Source organism: Paralichthys olivaceus, chromosome 4, assembly GCF_024713975.1.
Source record: "Paralichthys olivaceus isolate ysfri-2021 chromosome 4, ASM2471397v2, whole genome shotgun sequence".
Lineage (NCBI taxonomy): Eukaryota > Metazoa > Chordata > Actinopteri > Pleuronectiformes > Paralichthyidae > Paralichthys > Paralichthys olivaceus.
The window spans coordinates 25,402,702-25,424,078 of record NC_091096.1 but is presented as its reverse complement, the minus strand read 5'-3'; the positions used below and the strand labels follow the sequence as shown (position 1 = coordinate 25,424,078).

At 39.7% G+C, this 21,377-nt stretch overlaps 1 protein-coding gene across 1 annotated transcript in view; it reads left to right on the top strand.

Moving 5' to 3' along the window:
• The window catches only part of whrnb (whirlin b), a 110,828-nt gene that overhangs the window by 67,442 nt on the left and 22,009 nt on the right, over positions 1 to 21,377 (top strand). Inside the window, exons 3-5 of the mRNA XM_020102340.2 lie at positions 2,024 to 2,149; positions 14,540 to 14,814; positions 16,610 to 16,646. Coding sequence (XP_019957899.2) covers positions 2,024 to 2,149; positions 14,540 to 14,814; positions 16,610 to 16,646 — 438 coding nt within the window. The remainder of the gene's footprint in view (positions 1 to 2,023; positions 2,150 to 14,539; positions 14,815 to 16,609; positions 16,647 to 21,377) is intronic.

The window sequence follows — 21,377 nt, the reverse complement described above, 5'->3', positions numbered from 1 at the left end:
GTGCAGATTCAAGATTTATATGTATATTTTTCACTTAAAATTGTAAACAAGAACAAGCATACATTGAACAAAGACACAAAAATACAAGAATCGAGGAACAGTAGGTCAATACAACACCCAATTACACTTTTTCTTATTTATTTGGTTGTTTTCTGATCCCTCTGGCAAATTTCTCCACCTCACTGAAATAGGCAAGGAAAACATAATTACTGCTGGGTTGACATAAATATTGGTTAAGCTAAAAGAGGAGTACATCAATTAACTCTTTAAGGCGTTGAATAATATAAGTAAATTGTTAGCTATTCATAGATTAAGAGTTTATGCAAATGTGAAAAAGGAATTACATTCTGTACTCTTACCTTTGATGATATGCTTGGCTAGTACGGACCCGTTCAGCCTCCTGCAGGGACACACTCTCCAACAGAGCAAAAAATAATATGTAATGAAAATAATTCAGCTTCAGACAATATAAATTAAATATATAGTTCCATTAATACCAAACAACAAGCCATTATACACGGGTCTGAACATAGGTACCTAGCAGCTATTTTTCTCAACACTAGGCTTTGAAAGTGAGCAGAAACTTCAAAATACATCAAATGGTTAGACATACCTCTGGAAATAGAATATCACGGATAAACTGCACTTCATCTGTGTAGCTTAGTTCAATTTAATTCAATTTTATTTGTATAGCACCAAATTCTAATAAACATTGTCTCAAGGCACTTTACATAGACTTTAAAAATGATAAAGGAAACCAACAGTTCCAGTTGGTGGGTGTCTGACCTATCCTAAACTAACAGATAGCAAACTGTTTATAATGTCTTACTATCAAAGATATCTACTCATACTTCAACTATTTAACGTTAACTTTGCTATTAATTCAAGAAAGCAGGATTGTCTTTTAACATTAGACAAATAACAGGTAATCCAGATTCAGTACTCACACTTTTACTGTCGTCCATTGTTGTCATCCAATTCACAAGGTGGCGCTGTCGGAAAAAACAGAGGACCCTAGAACTGCGGCCCTGAAACTACAGCCTCCGTTTCTGCAGGAACATGCTACTCGGCTGGGGATCGAACCTCTCTTCCTCCTGAGTAACAACCGCATTCAACTTCAATTTTCACTGAAATGAACTTAAAATAATTATTAGATTAATGTCCTGCAGTAACTAAGAACTGTTAAATGTAACAGTGAAGAAAAAGTATAATGGAATGCTACTCAAAGTCAGACTTTGCTAATCTACGAGTCCATCTACCCCTGACTTAAGTCAGAACTGTAAAGGATTTCTGACTTCTGACTTGTTTTCAACCCAATTGGGAAATCAAAAGTCAAAAGCCATTTCCAACCTCTGATCAGCACGAAACGCAGCATATTGGAGTGAAACGGTTCCAGTCGGCATTTAGGGAGAAAAGATCGTTGCAGACTTGTGGCGCAGCCAATAACCATATTTGTAGTAGTGTTCATTTGTCAAGCCCTAAAATTGTATATTTAAATCTATATATTTATATATATTTAACCTTTACGTTTATAGTTAAAGAGACCAGGAACAGTTGAGTACCCATCATATTTAAGCTCTGTCAGACTGGTTGTTATAAAGAAGATAATAATATTCAGTTTGAATCTGTACTTGATTTTTAACACAAGTAATTTTGCCACCTCGGTTCACCTTCGGTTCAGTTCAGTGTATCCATATGCAGAGGAAAGCAGAGTGAGAGGTAGACGGAGTCTGAGAGCGTGCATGGGGTGGTGGTGAAGGGTTGTAGTAGGACTGGCAGGTGATCCTGGGTACAGGCAAGGTAGATGAAGGTATAAGGTAAGCAGGTAAGCAGAGCTTGGGAGCAGAACAGAAACACCAGGAAGTAAAAGAAAACACAGCAATCATCCATATGCCTCAAACACATTGAGACGCTTAAATACAGTATGACCCCTAACTGTGTGTTTCATGATGTCCCATTTCTAAATGACCTTGTTTGGTTTATAGTCACCACTGAGGAATCTGAATTTCATTCTCCCCTACAGGTAAACCTGAATATGGATGACGGTCGCTCTCTGGGCCTAATGATCAGAGGTGGTGCTGAGTATGGGTTGGGCATCTACATCACTGGAGTGGACCCTGGATCTGCTGCAGATGTTGGTGCACTAAAGGTACCCCAATTTAACCTGTCTTGATAGCATTGCAATATTACAGGACAAAACCTGTCTAAAATTGTAGTCTTATGACAATTTAAATCTTTGACGTTGTGCCAAAGGATCATTATCTGATGTTATCAATCTGCATTAATGTCAATTAAGACTCCACCACTATATTTAGGCAGTTCTGATCAGCTAAAATCTGACTGGTGCATGGGTTTAATTCAGTAGAATGCTCCCATCATTTATTTATTTAATCTTTTATCTTAATTTATTTTGAAAAAAATGTCGGCTGCATTCATAGACCGATTGCATCACAGCGGCGTGACTAGACTGTCGAATTCAAAGGCTCCTCCAAATGTGGCCGAGAATGTGTCGTCCCACCACGGAGCAACAGAGGTTCCCCTGGGTGGATCATTCCTGGCCCGACATATCCCATGATTCATTGCGCTTCAGTGACAAACTATTTTCAAAGTGGTAATGGCAAAAAGCCAGGCAAAATGAAACGATAAAGAAAATGTCAGGAGAATTTATTTTTAAATGTAAATACTCAACCGAATAGTTAATGGTACCCAGTTAAAAAAACATCTTTTAATAATTTTCAATCAACCGAAGAACCTTTTTCCGCCTGTGCCTTTGTTGCTAGGCGATGGCTGTCACAGCAGGACAAGCTGGTGACATGACGTCGGCTGCGTAGACTGGGTCCTCTGAATTGAGACACAGCTACTGTGTCAGCTGTTATCACAAACATCTGCTGCTGGATTATGATGAACCTGCCTCCTGCTCCCTATTAGACTGCTAAACCTGTTAGCACTGCTAACATCTGCCACCTGCCTTACAGCCTTGTGGCAGGCCTGCAGAAAATGCTTCATTAGCCATGCTAGCTCTCTGCTCTGTGCTTTCAGGTCAGCCTTCTGCCTCAACAAGCTGGCTGCTCTCGTTCTGTGCTATTTTGCCACTTGCCTGAGGGGAGAACATAAGCCAGTGTTTCCTACCTGTAAACAATATGCCTGAAACCCGAGTATGGCTTTCATGATAGTACCTCACTGTGGCCTACTTGAGGATAAAAATAAAACCTCAAGTTTATCCTTGGACACCTTACTGGTCCAAATTCATGAGGACACATGAAAAAACACAACCTTACAATGACTTAAATGAGATTTTTTACAAAGCAGAACTTGGAAGACATTTCACAAATTCAAATTGTCCCTTGAAAGATTGTGTGTGACACTTCAGTGTCTTTGCCAGAGAGAGATGAAGAGGTACTTTTTTTTTTTTTTTTTACCATGAAGGATTGGCTGGTCATGCTGCAGAATTGGAGCCTTTGACAGGCTATGAAAGAAAATGTGAAAGCAGGAAGGAAGGAAGGAGAGAGCAGAGAGTGTGAAAGAGAATAGACATAAAAATAAATATGGTGGATTTTTTCTCTTCACGTCACAGATGAGTCTCTGTTTACTGGTCTGCAGCCATTCATTGTTTGTGGACGTGAGCTGCTGTCCATCCTTAGTCTGTGTGTGTGTGTGTGTGTGTGAAAGGTCCTGCTGATATAGTGCAGGAAGAGGTTGTATTTCTTTTCCTGGAAATCCTTGCACCTCCCATGTTTGCATTCATCCCTCCTTCGCTGTTGGCCATCTGCTGTGGTAGTAAATAAGATGGAAGGCTGGATAGATACTGCAGCAGCTAATTCAAAGGGATTGTTCCAACAAATGAGTGCTGGCCAAATACAAACATTCCCATAAAGGTTTTTTTATATGAATCAAGCTGCCACTGATGTATGCAGTAATTACCCATATGCCAATATTCCCAAGTCTGACTGACACAAGCACTCACCTTCGTCTGCTAATTCACATTTAATTTGTTACAATCTGACTGTCAGCCGCACAAATAAAAGCATGACAACCTTAAATACTGTTCAAATCGAATCAGTGCAGGTGGTGACTGACAGACATGTGTAACCCTCCCACAGAAGTCCTACTGCTGAAACAAACCTCTATACTTGACTTGACTTAACTGCTGCTGATCCTCTCTCAGTACAGCAGCTGCCCTCAGCACTGCCTATACGTGGGAGCTCCAGGATTCATTCATGTACCAAAGTGAGAAAGGAGACAGCTTGTTCCCCTTTTGTGGATGTTATTTATTTCATACATTCTTAATATCTCAATATTTTCATTGTAAAATGAAGAATATAGTTTTACTTCCACTCAATAATGTCAGGGTGCCCTTCTTTTCTCTCAAAATTACATTTTAATAAGGTTTTACTAGCAAATACATTCAAATCCAAAATACTTAACAGAGGGAAAATTGTTGGGAACTATATAAATAAAGCTCTTTTTCGTTTTGTTTATAGTAACTATTGGTGGCTGTGGCTCAGGAGGAAGAGCAGGTCACCCACTAACCAGAATGTTAGCGGATTGATACCCGTCTCCCTAATTCCACATGCTGAAAAGTCCTTGTGCAAACCCCAAATTGCCCCTGATGGCTGTGCTGGCAGTGTGTGAATGATTTGTGTGAATGAGAAAGTGCTGCACATAGATGCAGAATGTGTGTGTGAATTGGTGGATGGCAGAATTGTCCTGTAAAGTGATTTGAATGGTCTAGAAAAGCTCTATATAAATACAGACCATTTAATAGTTTTTAAAAGAAATCAGTCAACTAACAATGACTCGAGTCTTCATGACCACATGTTTTTGGGCAAGACACTCAACCCTAATTTGCCCCTGTTTCATTATACTGGGTGATAGAAAGGCACTGCATATAGCTGTCGTATAAATGTGCATATGAATGGGTGAATGTCAGTTAACTGTACTTTAAGCACTTAACTGTTGGTCAACACACTGATTGAGGGGTTTCTCTCTCTGCACAGACCTGAAACTGTCCAAAAGCATGTAACATGTTCTCCCTTTTACTATTCATATTCTAATTTCCACCCTAGGTGAGTAGGTGTTTTGCCTATCTTGTAGCAATATGGCTTGGACCAACTAGTTTGCTTGAATTTATATATCATGATGATATTGGCAGGCCAGATACCATAGAAAATGGAAATTCATGGGTGCTTTACAGGATGCATGTCTTTGGCGACCATCCCTGTGCTCTTGTTCTTTTGCTTTAGAGCACAATATCCTCATGTACACAAGAAAGGTTGTATCGAACTCTAATTGTCCAAAAGATACAATTTACTGAGCATGGACATGTTTCTCAGAGACAAACCTTTTCATTCTGGACAGTCGGCATCATCTAGCAAAACACCCAACACTATTTGCTAGACTGCTAATATACAAAGCTCCTGATCTATGGAGACTTAAAATGCATGCATTAGTGTTGTAAATACAACACAGTGCTGAAAGCAGCAGTTTACGCTTGTATACACTTTGAGTTGTCGATGTCAAATATTCCTGAACTCAGCATTGCTGGGAAACTAGTACATCTATCATCACAACGCCACATGAATAGGCCCGGGTGAAAGTGGAATTACTCATTTATATTTGTGCAGCATCGTGACGGTTGGTGTTGCTCATTCATTACTTAAAGAGAGTGAAACATCAGGCCATATCCATTAGAAAGTGATATAAATCTGCTCAAATTCCTTTCAATGAGTGGCTGCTTTCTAACCTTGGAAAGGTTTCTGTGACATCAGTTCACAAACAAATTATATTTAGTGTTTGAAATATTTATTACTATTTCACTCGCAGGATTAGATGACAGATCTTTTGTTCTTGTGCCTCAATATTTCATTTCAGTGTTGGTTGTCTTCTGTCTACTGGTAGAAATTTCCTATCGTCGAGATCTAACTTTTTTAGTCTTTGTGTGTGTGTGTATGTGTGTGTGTGTGTGTGTGTGTGTGAGAGAGAGAGAGAAAGTATTTCATTCTACAGCTTTAATTAGTGTCAGCCCCTCATGACTGGGATGGGGGGGGCGGGGGGTGTTCCTTTGGCTTGCAACTGAGCTGAGTGGGCTTCTCTCTCCATACAATCAAAAGCACATCATTGCAGGAACTCAGACTGCTGGTGTCAACTTAAACAGATATATGAGCTGTAACATTGGCCCTTTATTCAGCAGTGGATTAAAGCCAGGATGTGAATCTGCATATAAGAAAATTCAACTAACACAGGTCCCAGGATGCTTTTTCCCCTCAACAAGATTCAATTATGGTGGTACAACAGTTATCAGCTTGTATTTGAAGATTGTGATAACGGTTTGTTTCTCTACATAGTAAAAGTTGTGAAGAGGCATCAGCCAGCAAACAATGGTTGCTTTCAGTACCAAATCCAAGCAGATTACACATGTAAGCATCTTTGGGACTGTTGTTGCTGTTTTTGTACATTTACATATTGATTTACATCAACTTGTTTACTCTAGAAATACAAATTACCTACAACGCACAGATGTTGTTAAAGTTGCATTGATTGATTTTCTTTGGTCTCTTGAGGGCAGTAGAATTAGCTGATAAGACAATATTGACAATTTTAATTCAAGCTGAAAAATGTATAATCAAACTTTAGCAGTTTATCCAATTTAATTAATCTAAAGTTTCAGTGTGTGGGATTTAGAGGCATTAAGTTGTGAAGTTGCATTTTATAACCAATTGAAAACCTCTCCCATCACCTGCAGAGAACCAACAGTGGTCTTTAGGTATTTGGTTCTCAGTTTTCTCTGTGGGCTACTCTAGATACATGGCTGTGCAGAAAGGCAGACTCAGTTAAAGAGGACCTGTTACTAATTTAGATATAAAGAGTTCATTTTAATATAATGGAAACACAACAATTCTTAGTTTCACATGACTATTTGGAAACATAATTTTGAATAGAACAGGACAAATTGAAAATTTAGCACCGCCATATTCTCGCCTTGTGACATTAAGTTATAAAGTTGATATGCTGAATTTGTTGCAAGTCCAATATTGACTATTATTTTAGTTCTGGTTTGGTCTACACCAACGTCTGAGAAAATATCTCTCTTTAGATGTTAATTGTTACCTTTCCTTTAACCTGTTAGCTGCTGACTTTGTCGGTCTACTGCTTGGTGCTGGACAGTGAGTTTATCTGAGCTGTTTCACTAGAAACAACTTTATGCAGCTGGAAACAGGTGCAGTGCTGGGCTATCCATATGTTTAAGTGGAGGCCAATAAAAAATACTAGTCAGGGTTAAATTAAAGATGGTAGAAAGTTGTCTTCTAATATGTTGTTTATGATTGTCGATATTTGCATATTATTATACTCTTATTGCTGATCATTTGTTAATGTTAAATGGCTCTCTTTCAACAATTGTTTCGGTATCTCACTATGGGACATGCCCTCTGTGCTGTCCCCCAGAAGCAATTTTACTCTGACTCTGACTCTGACTCAGTGGATGATTCCATTAGCCTCGGCTCTGATAAAGAGGAGATGGATGTGGAATCCACTTTCCTCCCACCAGCTGCGAGGCTGATGACTAAGGATGGTGCATGAGCTACCCAAAGCAAAAGCCTTCACCAAACAGCTTCTGCCGGTTTTTCCAGAGTGCATGGACGAGGCAACAAGGTCCTGGAGTAAACCACTCACCGCCAAGAACCCTGTCCAGGGAGGGTCAGCGTTGGACTGGGTCGAGATGGAAGAAAATATCTCCCATCTTCCCACGGTTTAACCCTGACTAGCATCTCAACTCCACCCCACTCAAAGGTCCACCATGACCTCAGCCGGCCCCACCCTGCCATCCAAAGCTGACTGTTTCCAGTCATCGCTGATGCAAATGAGCTGCATTGCTGAATGCATCATCACTTCTGAGTTATTACAATATCTTGCAAGGAAGATATTGCGACTTCACCCACCCCGGTGGCGTGGGAAGAGTTTTGCTTGGTGACGGCCCTGCTTCTGCACAGATGCGCTGTCCAGGCCTCTGGAAGAGCCATGGCCCTTATGATCACCCAGGACAGAGCTTGGTGGCTAAACTTATCTAGCCTCTCCCAGAAAGAAAAGGCCCAACTCCTTGATGATCCCGTTGACCTGAAATTCTTATTCAGCCCAGCTTTCCCTCGGTGTGCTTAGCTGTAATCTTAGCATGTCACATAGGCTTTGGGGATTTCCAAACCTGAAGTTATGCTACTTAAGTGTTTAAGTTGTTATTTCATTTATATTTAATAGTTTCAGTCTCATGTGGTTTAAAGAGCAGGTACACAATTAAGTCTAGTTTAATCAATGTAATTTTCTTCATGGCTGCATAAAGACTCACATTGTATTTACACTATAATCATAACACAGGGTTCACCTTTGTGCTTCGTGTTAATTTTATTGTGTTATAAGCATTACTACAGTTCATGCGGTTGTAAAGGGTGGAACCTGCTGCTGTTCCTCTGCTATTGTATAACTCTACACCTATCTGTTAGAGAAGACTGTCATATTGTGCAGTGCACAGCTCTGACACTATGCTTGGATACAGCGGAGGAAGAAATGTGCGAAAAGTCAAAAACTAATCACGAAACAGCCTGGGTTGACCATGGTATATTCAGGCTTTAACACCTAGTGTTAGATGGCCCTTTTGTCATTAATGCAACAGCCCCTGTCTCCTTTGTATTAACTCCTAGAGGCCACTGCAGACCAGCAAACTGCTCCTGTGGATAAAAATAGCAGTATGTCCTCTCTAAAGGACAAATACACTGCACTCTAAGCACCCTGCACTTGACCGCTTTCTTATACTCATTATCATGAATGAACAACTTATGATTACAGCAAGGGGGAAGCTGAGAGTGCTGTCCTTGCTATTTCTTAGCATATAGTGTGCAACAGTTAAACATAATTTTGACTGTGATAACTGTTTATAATATTGTTAGTACAGAAGCTGATTTCAGCCAAAGACAAAGGGGACAGTGGCTTGTGCCCTTTAGCCAGTATTTTATATGCATATCCCTGTTTGAGAGTGGCCATTGTCAAAATGAGTAAATCAGGGGTCCCTGTTATCCTTGGAGGGTTCAGTAATGGAGTTTGACCCACGTTGCATCTGTTTTACAAAATCATGTTGAAGGGAGGTGAGAAGGAGAGAAGTCAATAACTCATTTCTCACTCAGGTGGACTGGTAGCTGGAGAGGTGCCAGTTCACCTCCTGGGCACTGCCGAGGTGCCCTTGAGCAAGGAACCGAACCCCCCCAATTGCTCGCAGCCCCGGAGAAGCACCCTGCGAAATGTGGAGAGCTACTCCACCGTCTCTCTCCACATTTGCATGTCTATGAGCCCTTTGTGTGTGTGGGATTGCGTTTCAGGGTTAAAAAGTGCATGTAAAAAGAATTTCCCCTTGAGGGATCAATAAAGTATCTCTCTCTCTCTCTCTCTGCTATAAGACAGCGTCTGCTTTCTGCATTCACTTGTGTTTCTGCATCCATCTTCATGTTTCTCTTCATCAATCTTTATAAAGGGGTTCAATTCTGCATCATTTGTCTAGAATATATTCTGTTAACCATTAAGTGACATATGACTGTTGCAAAATCAAGTTAAGTCATACATGGCTAAAAAACCACAGGGAGACAAGTTTATTGTATCATAGATACAATGGTATGATACATCAGATGAACAAGGAGGGTGACCATTAGTGATGCAGGCATTAATAGGACTCTGGATAGCAATGACATCCATTTATATAAGACCCCTGGTAATGTTTGCCACATTATAAAACAAACATTTTTTAGAAAAATATTGTTCTCTATAGAGCATCCCTATCTCTTGCAAATCCTCCAACTTTATGTTCAATAATAAAACTATTTTGGTATTCATTTACAGCATGTAGTGTGACAATTTGTTGTAGAAAATGGTTAGTAGATAGATAGATCGATGGATGGTTATATTTGTTTAACCCAGGTTCTATGCATGGAGAGACTATCTATATTTATAAGCACCACTCATGTGAGGCCACTTCGATTAGCCTTGATTGGAACGCGTTCCTGAGAGGCTCTTGGTTAGAGTAAAATGACAGTTCAGTTTGAATGAGCCATCACTGGCACCAGAGTTATCACCCATGTGCCCAAATGAAGGAACTATTTATATATATATATATACACTATGTACACATGCACCACAGCCTAAGTGAGAGATGTCACCGAGGCTTTGCTAGCCCTACCAAACAACGCTATTATTGGTGGAAGGACACTTAGGCTGCAAGGCTAACTTGAAGGAGAGGACTTCACTCCGAGCTCAGGGGCTCTCCTGAAGGAGATGTGGCTTAGAGACTTTATGTCAGGCCATGTCCTGCTGCACTGAGCCGTGAGCTGCCACATTCATGCAGTAGAACCCGATGAAGTTGGATGGGGTCGTCCAAGAAGCTGCTGCACAAATCTCAGATATTGGTGGCACCTCGAAAGGGTGGAGCTCCATGGACTGACTGGTCTGGGACTCAGACCAAGCATTAGGGTGGAATGCAGGGTTCGGGCGCAGCACCACCTTGGCATCAAGCAAGAATCTCCAGCATTCCTCATGCACCCAAAGTGCATGGAACTCTTAAATTAAGATTTTTTGATTAATTGTTTATTATTATAGATTTATGTGATTTTTTTACATATCTATAAACATAAAAACATATTTAGGGTTGGAAAAATAACACTAGTTATAACAACACAGTTACTTAGGAGTCTGTTACTGTGTTACATTTGGTTCAAATGTTCAAACTGAAACAAGTAGTGTGAACATGACTAATGAACATGCGAAAAATGTAAAATTGCCTGCTCTCTCACCTCCACATACCTGACAGCCAACGTGGATTGTAGGGCTCAGACAGTATCCCCTCCAATTCCACAAGTGTAATGAGAAGTGGGTTTTAGTTGTTTTTCAGCAATCCAACAATTAGTTTGAAGCTACACTGAGTCCTCACGTTTGTCCTGAAGATGCGTCCTTGTCTTTTTAAGATAAGGGTTTATCTCCATACGAGCATCAATGCAATCAAAAAAGTCAATCACAGCTGACTATCAGATTAGAAGATAATGTATCTTCCACATGAATAAGGTTTCAGACATTCATGGTCCCCAGGAAATGAATTGCAACAATTTTGGTCGTCCCCTGATTTTACATTTAATAATAATAATAATAATAATAATACTTTTATTTGTATAGCACCTTTTATACAACAGTGCAGCTCAGAGTGCTTTACATACAATATAGATATAAATAAAAACATGTAATTCATATAAGAGAACAGATTTCAAGTAACATAAGAACTTGTTAAAATTACAATCAGAGCGTCATTGTTCCTATGTACATCCTCACAGAGCTGCTGGCATGGCTTTTAGTCCTGCTGGAATATGTTTTAAGGACTCAGCCTCGAGGGACCATAGCTATCTGTACCATTAGATAATGAATGAAAGTGGGGCACTGATTATGAAAGCCCCATGAATGTGTCAGACCACAGAGAAGTTGACCACTGATTGGTTTTCCTCACTTATGTTCTGATGAATTACACTGGCAGTGAAATTCTCCTCTGACATATTTTGTTCAGAGGGACCAGGAGCTCCCCTATTGTCTGACTCTTTGAATGAGGATTGTTAGCCTCAGTGTAGAATTAGTGTTTTCATTTGTGTGTGTGTCACACCCTGCAGGCATCTCAACAAGTTGGGTTATAGGACGACCTTGGATTTCACACTCACTGGTATTGAGTCTTTGGCCTGAGGTTGCAACAGTTAAAATAACTTTGTCTGAATCATGGATTGGATGCATTGCACATAAAAATGGTTTGTATTTACACAGTGCTTTTCTAGTCTTGCAAGCGCTTTACAGATCAGTTTTGCTATTCACCCAGTCACACACACATTCATAAAGCAGCCTGTCAGGGACAAGTTGGGGTTTAGTTACATCAACTTCAGCACGTGGAATGGGGGACACTGGGATTAAACCGCTAACCTTCTGTTTAGTGGACAACCCACTCTATATCCTGAGCCACATCCGGATATCCATTGAGTATATAATGTATGTGTGTTGGTCTCTGTGGCGTTTTGCTGTGATAATGGTGGGTCTAATTATTTCTTCGGCCTGTTTGACCACATATAAACCCAGAGGTGTAAAGGACTATTGTTGTCATGGTAACAATAATAAACCCTCATATAAGGTTGAGCAATGGTAACTGTTTGAGTTAGGCAAGAAAAAAAAATAAAGTTCAAGAAAATATATTGGTGTTGGTTCAAATAAGATCTTCCTTTGAATACAAGGGCCTTCGTAATCATGATTATAAAAGTAATAAATGCTTAAGGTTGTGGAACACTTGAATAAAAGAAAGAACATGTATTCATTTCTCACTGGAAACTAAGAGTGGTCTTCTGTGTGAATGCCTTATGTGGTCTATACACTCTCACCTGACCTTCTTCCTTACTCTAAACATAATCACTATGTCTGCTAGAGGTCACAGAACAATGAAGTGCAAATGTGGGTTATAATAAGCTGCTTGAATCAATGACTGGAAAACCATCTGCCAAAGTAATCTGTATAAAAGAGTATACAGTGTTTCTGAGAAGAGATTTTTTTCAAATAATACCATTTTTTTTATTGCTGTGATCAACACAAATTAAGTTTTGTTCCCCTGCAATTTGTTGTGGCGAGGATTAAACTTTCAAAGAAAACCATGGATCGTTTATTTTCTTGTTGGGTTGCTTTTGGATAATTTTGGATGTGAAACAAGGTGTGACAAGAGGTGTAAGTGGTGTCCCCATCAGCCAAAAGTCAGATTATCCTGTTTTTTATTTTCCTTTTTTAAGTCCAATAGCATGAACAAAATTTAAAAAAACATTCGATTCAATAAAAAAATATATTATTTTCTATAAATGATCTTACATAATGATATTTACTGGTAAGCATTACAACAGTTTGGAATTAATAAACACACAATGAGCCTTATACAATATATAATAACCTAAACTCACTTGGCACAATTTAAGAACATGTCTGTAGTGCAGTGAATAGATGGGGGGGGGGTCTCTCTTTCAGTTCTCTTGCTCTCAAGCTCAGAGCGTATAGCACTGTTAATTATTGTGTTTGAATCCTTGTTATATTAATGGCTGTGTTCATGTTTTGATAGTTGTGGTTGTGTGAAGTTGGTTTTCCAGTGGCCAAGACAGCATTGAGGTCTAATGAGCAATGGGCCACCATGACTCGACAATAAGTGTTAACACAGAGGTGTGCTTAGTTCTATGCAACAGAAATGAACCCTTCTACCGGGGATGTTGGGTGTATCAGCCTCAGGGATAGCTCCTCAAATCTGTTCCTCATAAGTCTGCCATGGTTAATTTATGTTTACTCACATGAGCCTTCAAAGTCAGAATTATCAAAGTGAGCAGACTTTTGTTGTAAATCGCTCACCTCAACCTAATGAACGCCATCTGTTCAGGAGGTGCACGTTCATGAGATTTCATCATCAGCTTAGCCGGTCCATTATGATTGCCAAGTAAGGTTGCTAGTTCCTCTCTTCCCCTTTGGGAACATTTTTGTAAATGCAATTTGTTCTCAAAGAAAGAATAAAAAACTGAAACAGAACAGAACATCCTATCTTAACAGCTACAAGCACGTTGGTGAAAATGAGCAAACAATCTAAGTTTTGTCAGTGTAATGATATATGAGAACATGACAAAATTAGTCACTGTTAACGGTACATTTCTTTTTTTTTATTCAGGCTGTGACATAATGAAAATAGTGCAACATATTAGATTCCCTATGTTTCTAAAGCAGTGTGGTCAGGGACTAATATGGAAGGTGCTAATGTGACAGTCACAGAAACATCAGTGAGGGGAATATGAGCCTACAGCAGGTGATGTTACACTGATGGGTGCAGCAGAGGATGATGCTGGACACACTCAGAGTAGCTGTTGGAATGAGATAATTTACCAACAACTGCTGAACTGTAAACGTTACTGTGCTGAAATGTGCCAACAAGTATTAAAGATATAACCGAGGTCAAGCTGTTGTTTTGTCCCTTATGGAGACTTGTATGACAGGTCTGGATGTATTTGTGGATTTGTTTCATCGCTGCCATAATGTTTTTCAGTGGGATGTGCCACATGTGTAAGGTGTGACATGCCCCATGGTTCCCAATCACAAAGATCCTGTATTCCAACGGATTAATGCATTTTATTGTAATGTACCAGATAAGCAATGAGCAGCTTTAAAGTTATTTAGTATGAAATGATTCACAGTGGTTTTCATTACAGGAGGTTCATGTGTGTTACAGTCATGCATAAGAGTGTAAGACAGGGTAACTGTCTCATTACCTACACTTCATGCTAACTGGTAACATCAGATGTGTGTTATACTAGGCTACATGGACATTACCAATATGGATTATGTGTAGCACTGTCCTTTGTCATCATTAAGATTTCTTAGAAACAAACTCCATGCAGACATTTCATACCCACCCTGATGTCTCTGTGTGACTGCAGCCGGTCTTGACTTCAATAAAACTGGCCTGTTGCAGGTGGGTGACCAGATTCTGGAGGTGAACGGTCAGAGCTTTGTCACCATCTGCCACGATGAGGCCGTTCACATCCTCAAAACAGGACGCCACCTGCTGATGAAGGTGAGGGATGTTGGTCGTCTGCCCCATGCACGCACAGTGGTGGACGAGACCAAGTGGATCTGCAGCCAGGCCATAGCTGAGACCAACGCCACGGCTAACCCGAGTCCTGTCGCCAACCCCGCTGTCAATGCTGGTGTCCACACTAGTGTCAGTGCCACTACCAGCAGTTCAAGGTTTGTACATTATACGAAATGAAAGTGAACTACTTGACAAGTCGTATTAAAACTACAACTGTCAGCAGCAATGGAGCAGAGACATTGTAATGGACAGCTGAGCTGTGCTGCAAAAACATTGTATTTTCAGTGACTGAAATGTGTATTCAAAAATGATTATTAAGTATTCCGATATTGAATAGGAGAACAGCGTCACATTTAATTTGACACCCTGCAACTAAAAACATATACTTACCTCCAGATTATTAATTATATATAAATAAATAATAATATTATATTATATGATAATAAATTACAGGAAAAAAAGAGTGTTACTGGGTGAAGTAGTAGCTATTTGTGTTAGAGCTTTCCTTACTGGTGACTGAAAGTGCCATTCAATACACACTACGATGTTTTCCATTTTGGCTGTTTTATAATTGTGCTAGACGCTTTGTTGTGGGTGACACCCTCTTTATAAATACAGTCTATGGTGACACCATAGCTCATGTGCATCTTCAAAAATGAAACCACATGTCAAAACTGAAAATGTATTTATTTATGTTTGAGGGGAGTTAGTGGGATTTTTGACAAGAAGAAATCTAGATTTTCTAAATGTGAAGAAACTGAGGACAAAAAATGTCAATATCAACTTTTGATTTTACACAGGAGACAAACCTCAGTCTCCATCACAGACCCGTTCATTTATCACGTCCTCTTCCATACACAGACTTCATTGCTCTTTATATTATTCTACCCCACCTGCCTTTTCTGCGATAAAGTGGAGCCTGCATTTAGAAAGCCACCCTGCACACAGAGATTGTTCAATGACAGGATAATTTGGGAGCCACTGGTTATTCCATATGGGTCTAAACAGCTGAACAGCTGCTGTGTGACTATTTGCACCTGAGCGCAGTCAACTTTGTATAATTAAAGCAGTATTTGGTTTAACTGATTCATCTGTCTAGTTTTGCAGAGGCGCTTAACTAACCCATCTTAATGCTGTTGCAGAGTTGTATAATCCCAGGGTTTATGAACAATGCTGACTTATAAAAGAACAAATGACATATAGTCTGTGATGAGTCTCAGAAATGAGTTGAATCAGAACATTGTAATCAGGTTAATCACTTGAGCTAGGTATGTGGGTTTGGTAAAGTCACCTGTGAGATAACAGTAGCAACGGCTCACAGTGACCCTTCATTGTAAATTTAATTCTCAAGGTCTATTCATACATTTAAGGGCATTTTTCATCACTCTATTGTGAGTCTAGTTCTCAAAAAAGAAATCACAATGAATCTATTCAGTCATTCATTCAGTTCATTTAAAACCCAGTAACAACAAAAGCGTTGTCGTGAAAAATCTCATGGAGTGGAACCTCTATCAATGAAAGTGGCTCTGATTGGAGAGGACAAAAAGCCCTTCCCTGCAGCAGAGGATGGTGTTTGACAGCTCCATTGTGTCTGACAGAAAAGCAGTGTGTGGGGACTCCACTCTCTCTCCCTTATCCATCTGTCTCTCGCCCCTAATGGAGCTGGCCCTGATTGAGAGTTCGGGGAGGTATAAATGTCTCTTCCTGCTGCTGCTGCTGCTGCTGCTGCTGCCTTGGAAATCATTCAAGTTGTCTCTCAGCTCCACACTTGATCAAACTGACATAGCCTGGGTCCTGCTTCAGGCTCAGCTCACCTGGGATGTTTTTGTGTTTCTTAGTTGATACATGTATAAGAACTGGTGAGGCGTTTTGGTATTTAATGTATCACTATACACTAACTGGAGATTGGTTTCTTAAATATGCCCTGCATTGTTTTCTTCTTTGTTGCAGACCATCATCTGCCAGAGCTTCACATTTATTAGCAAAGGTAAGAATGGCAGCCACGGATTACTGCCCTCTGTGTACATATTAACACGCTTTACATTGCATGTATGCTACTGACTTGATTGGAAGATTCTACATCCAACATGATTCATCTAAATGTGTTTCTGACTCCTGAACTGAGGTGAGACTGAATTAATGTAACTTTTTCATTCTTACTTGGAATCACTGATATCCTCCCCAAGAAATTAAGAGATTTACTTTGAATCAATCATTTTGCAGCGTTACACCTGACATTCTCATATGTGGATGTTAAAGATTTATGCAGCAGGCTTCTCACCGACACATTCACCATGTTTCAGCCACAAAACCATGTGGAAGCCTGTGTTTGCACGCAGGCATAGATCATTTGTCTGGTAAAGTCTGTCATTTTACAGGTGTTGACTCTAAATTAATTTCATAATAGTTCAAAACTAGATTTGGATTGGATTAAATGCTATAAACCCCAAGTGTGGAAGGACCTTAAATGTAACAGCACTGATGTAGTGGTGAAGGCATATTCATTTAGATGGGCCTGTATAACAGGAACTTTTTTTTTAGAAAAAACAGACTTAAAAGTTGAAAACATAAACAAAACTTTGGAGCACTGATCATTTTACTTTGCACCAATCTTCATTAAAAAGGCAAAGACAGCTAAACATTGCCCATACAACAGAGCTCAGTATATAACGGCTGCACATAAGGTAACATGAACAGCTATGCATTGGCTTTACTGTACAAGTCACTGTTGATTACTGTAATCATATTCAACCTGCACGTGTATGAAGCATATGTACATATGTACATATATACAGGTCCATTACTGTCTACGTGTCTGCACTCATGCCTGCTAGACTTTAGGTCAAGAAAGAAATCCCTTGGTTTCAAGAGACCCACTTTCAAAAACTTAATACCAGTCATAGTGGTCTCAATCACTACATTCAGGCCTATGGTGTAGTGGTGTCTGAACATAACCCCTGACCCCTGCTCTCCCTGGCAACGCTAAACTATATAACCTGTGTATTTAAAGGTAATGTATGGAGCCCAGGAAGAGACTGAGAAAGAAAACTGATTGCAAAAGAAAAACGTTTTTCATTTAATACTTCAATGTACTTCCATGTTTTTCAATATACTTCCGGTTCAATTCGGTAACAAGAAAACCACAACAATGAAGAGGTTCACAGATTTCAACTATGAGCTTGGCCTCAAATACACATATATTACATCAGTACTTGGTTTCAGGTATGGGGTTCACATAAGTGAGAGACATCTCAAGAGAATACTCAGCGCAAGGAGACATGCTCTGTCGCAGAGTGTACTGTGACCTGGTGATCCTGGTGGAATTCATTCACAACCATGCGGTAATCTGGGCAGCTTCACAGGTACTGGTGGATGTTCGCTGAATGCAGAGAATATGGACGTGAGGAAAGAGGATGAGTGCTTGGCGTTGTAGGAGCTGGATCCCTGAGCAGTGTCATTAGGTCCAGGTACCAGATGTCTGCCACTGTCCACTGAAAAAAAGGAAAGTACATTGAAGTATTAAATCCAAAACTTTGCAAGATTTTGCAAAAATAAATGTTTTCTTCTCTATGTCCCTTTGTGGACTTCGTAGTATTTTCATGCAATGTGGCATTTTATTATATATGTTAATACAAAAGAAATGTGCTGATAAAATATGATGCTGCTATAGATGACGCTGCTCATCAGTATATAAAATAAATAGTACTACTTCCAACATGACCACAAACTGCAGTCAAATTCTACATAGACATTAATGTAGTCTATCAATAACAATAACTTTAAATTATAGAATATAACATTCTCAGGTGGCTACATACTGTTTGTCCTTTTAATAGTTTAGAATATTGTTAGCACAATGCATTTTCAATGCGCAACTGTTACTGGAGTATTTTCATAGTCCCATTCTACATTTTTCAGAATGTAAAAATGTCCTCCAGTGCTGATCACTGCAATCCTCCTGAGGTACCACAGTGTAACGTTGTTATCTAACATCATTCTCCTCTCACGGTCTCTGGAGATGCTTCTCCTTCCAGATGCTAACTTTCACTGATGTAGTCAATAAACAAGCCAACCATTTATTTCCAGGGTTTGTCCTTCAGTCAGCGATTCTCCCCAGGCTCGGTGCAGATTGAACTGGATACTTATGTGGCCCTGTGGCACTGCAATAAAGTCTACAGGCAGGGAGCAGACATAGCTGTAGTCTGTATGCACCGAGATATACACCTGAACTGTGAATGTATAAGTCCTATGCTTTTGATTCAGGCCCTCTAATAAATGAGCTGGTGTTCACTTTCAGCTGTGATTGACAGTTCACTCACCAGCCGCTCTCTCCAGCTCATGACTCTGACATATGGAACGCATGTGTCATTTTCCTCTGGATGCAGAGTTGTTCAGTTACACTTGCATGCTGTCACTTTATGTTTTGTTACGCTCATTGTTACTTGATCTTGGTACCTGCCCTGTTAGCACTGTTAATCTTAGTTTATGATAGATTGGATCAGTTTCTGGTTTGTATATAGAATGCATTATCGTTGTGATCAACCAGTGAGCCTGGGAGCTAGAGAGTTGATTCTGTTATTGGCATATATTAATATTCTGGTGCATTAAGTTAAGAGGTCATTGCACAAAATGATTTCCTAACTTTTAGCGAACACCTTTTATCTGTGACTGCATCTGAAAGGTACTGATTCCAAAGCAGTTTATTTTAACAGTACTGTGATTTACAAATTTAGAGTAGAAATAAGTCACGCAATAGTAAGATGTCCTGGAGACATCTTTATTCATATGTTGAGCCTTTGCTGTCACGTGTCGCTGTGATTGGCTCAGCTGTTTTTAACAGTGATCTCACCGCCTCATAGTGAATCGATTTAATGTCCTTTCCACCTCAGCCAGCTCTTTTGCACTTTGCACTGCGGCACATGCATGAACCAAAACAGGAGGTGCACTTCAAGAAGCCCACACAGTCGGTGCACCTAGGACTGACTACTCTGTGCTTGTTGTTGCACTTAAAAAAAGCCATATAAAGCTGAGCAAGACAACAGTGCCAATACAAAGAGTTTCTAAAGGTAGCTGAGTGAGTGAACTAAGTTCCTAGTCTGCTACACAGCCACATCTTTGAGTCCTCAACACCCCAGACTGTGAACTGACAAAGCTACAGTGATGACCAACTGACTTCAGCCACAAACAAAAGTAAATGCTTTTAAATCTTATCGTTCCTGTATAATCTTGTATTTTACATGAACACATTTGCTTTCAATGAACCAATCATCATCATGAGTGCTAGGCCAGTTTATTCCTACTGGTTACTGTTTGGTTTATACTACATCATATTCTTAATTTTCAGTATTTATATTTCTGGACTGTGTTAGGAAAATGAGCATGCAGTACCTTCTATGACTATAGCATAGTATAACATTGAATAAATGTAAAGGCCTTTGAAATACATGTACAAACTTTTTTTTCTTGACTTTAACTATTTATTGGTGAACAATTAATTTGTGTGCAGATTAAACAAACAGGACGGGGCATGTTGATTACATTGCTCTGAGCTGACGCTGTGCTTTGAATTATGTGAAGAGCGAAGCTACTCTGTTTCCCTCTGCTCTCAGTCTACGAAGCTTAGCTAATTGCTTATTGGCTCTGGCTCCATACTCAAATGACAGTGTTGTTTAACCCAGGAACTCCAGGATTTATATTATAAGTACTGACATGGACACAAACGGTTTTACTTCACCAAGTGATATATTTGCCGTTGTTATCAGTGTTTGTAGATGTCTATTGACTCGTTTCACCAAGCGTTCAAGCGAGCAATGAAGCTGCTGACCCTGCTGACTCACACTGCTGCAGGTAGAGGATTTGCTCATGGTACTGCTGCCAAGTTTTACTGTTAATATATATAATCTGCCCATGCACATATATTTGCATTATTTGTTGTGACTTAATTTATGTGGTTGACTGAGCTCATTCCGTTTTGCTATGTTTGTAATTGGGTTTATGTAAAATGATTCTGAATGCTGTGAGTTTGAAAATAAAGAATATTCTGGCAGTGCAGAAGCAGTGAACTTTCTAAACCGTGATAGCCAACTGAGACTAAACACTATCAATGGAGTCATTCAGAGTCAAGGTCAAGTCACTGATTTGCAGGGCAGGGAAAAGTCTAAGCGTCTTAGAGAAACCAAGGAAGCATCAACCACTCTGGCTGACTGTGGCCCCCTGCAAGCATCCAAATATGTGTTTTACAATTAACATCAGTACAACAATGATTCTCAAAATCACTCAGAGTCTGAGTATCTTTTAGAAAAGCTGTATTTTGCACTTTCAATACACAGAGTTTGTTCAGAGGGCAAAGCAAATCAATTTTATTCCTAGTGTTTCTGATTAGAGGTAAACTCAATGTGATTTACATGAGGATGCATTTGCAAACCACCACCCACACATAGACAGCGAGGAACCCACACCCACTCCAGAAATACACACCCACACACATACAGTCTTGTAGGCCTGAGGAAAAAGAAAAACATTGGGTTTACTATTGTTAATGGGCTGATCTCAGGTCAATGAGCAGTTTATTCCATAGAAGTGACATGACTGACAATGTTTTCACACCTGCCATTCTGACCAAAAAAGAATCCATGTTTCTTTGTTGATATTCTGTAAATAATCTGGTCCCTCTTCTGTCACTTCCACTTCTGTCTGCCGGGTTGTTCATGTCAACCCC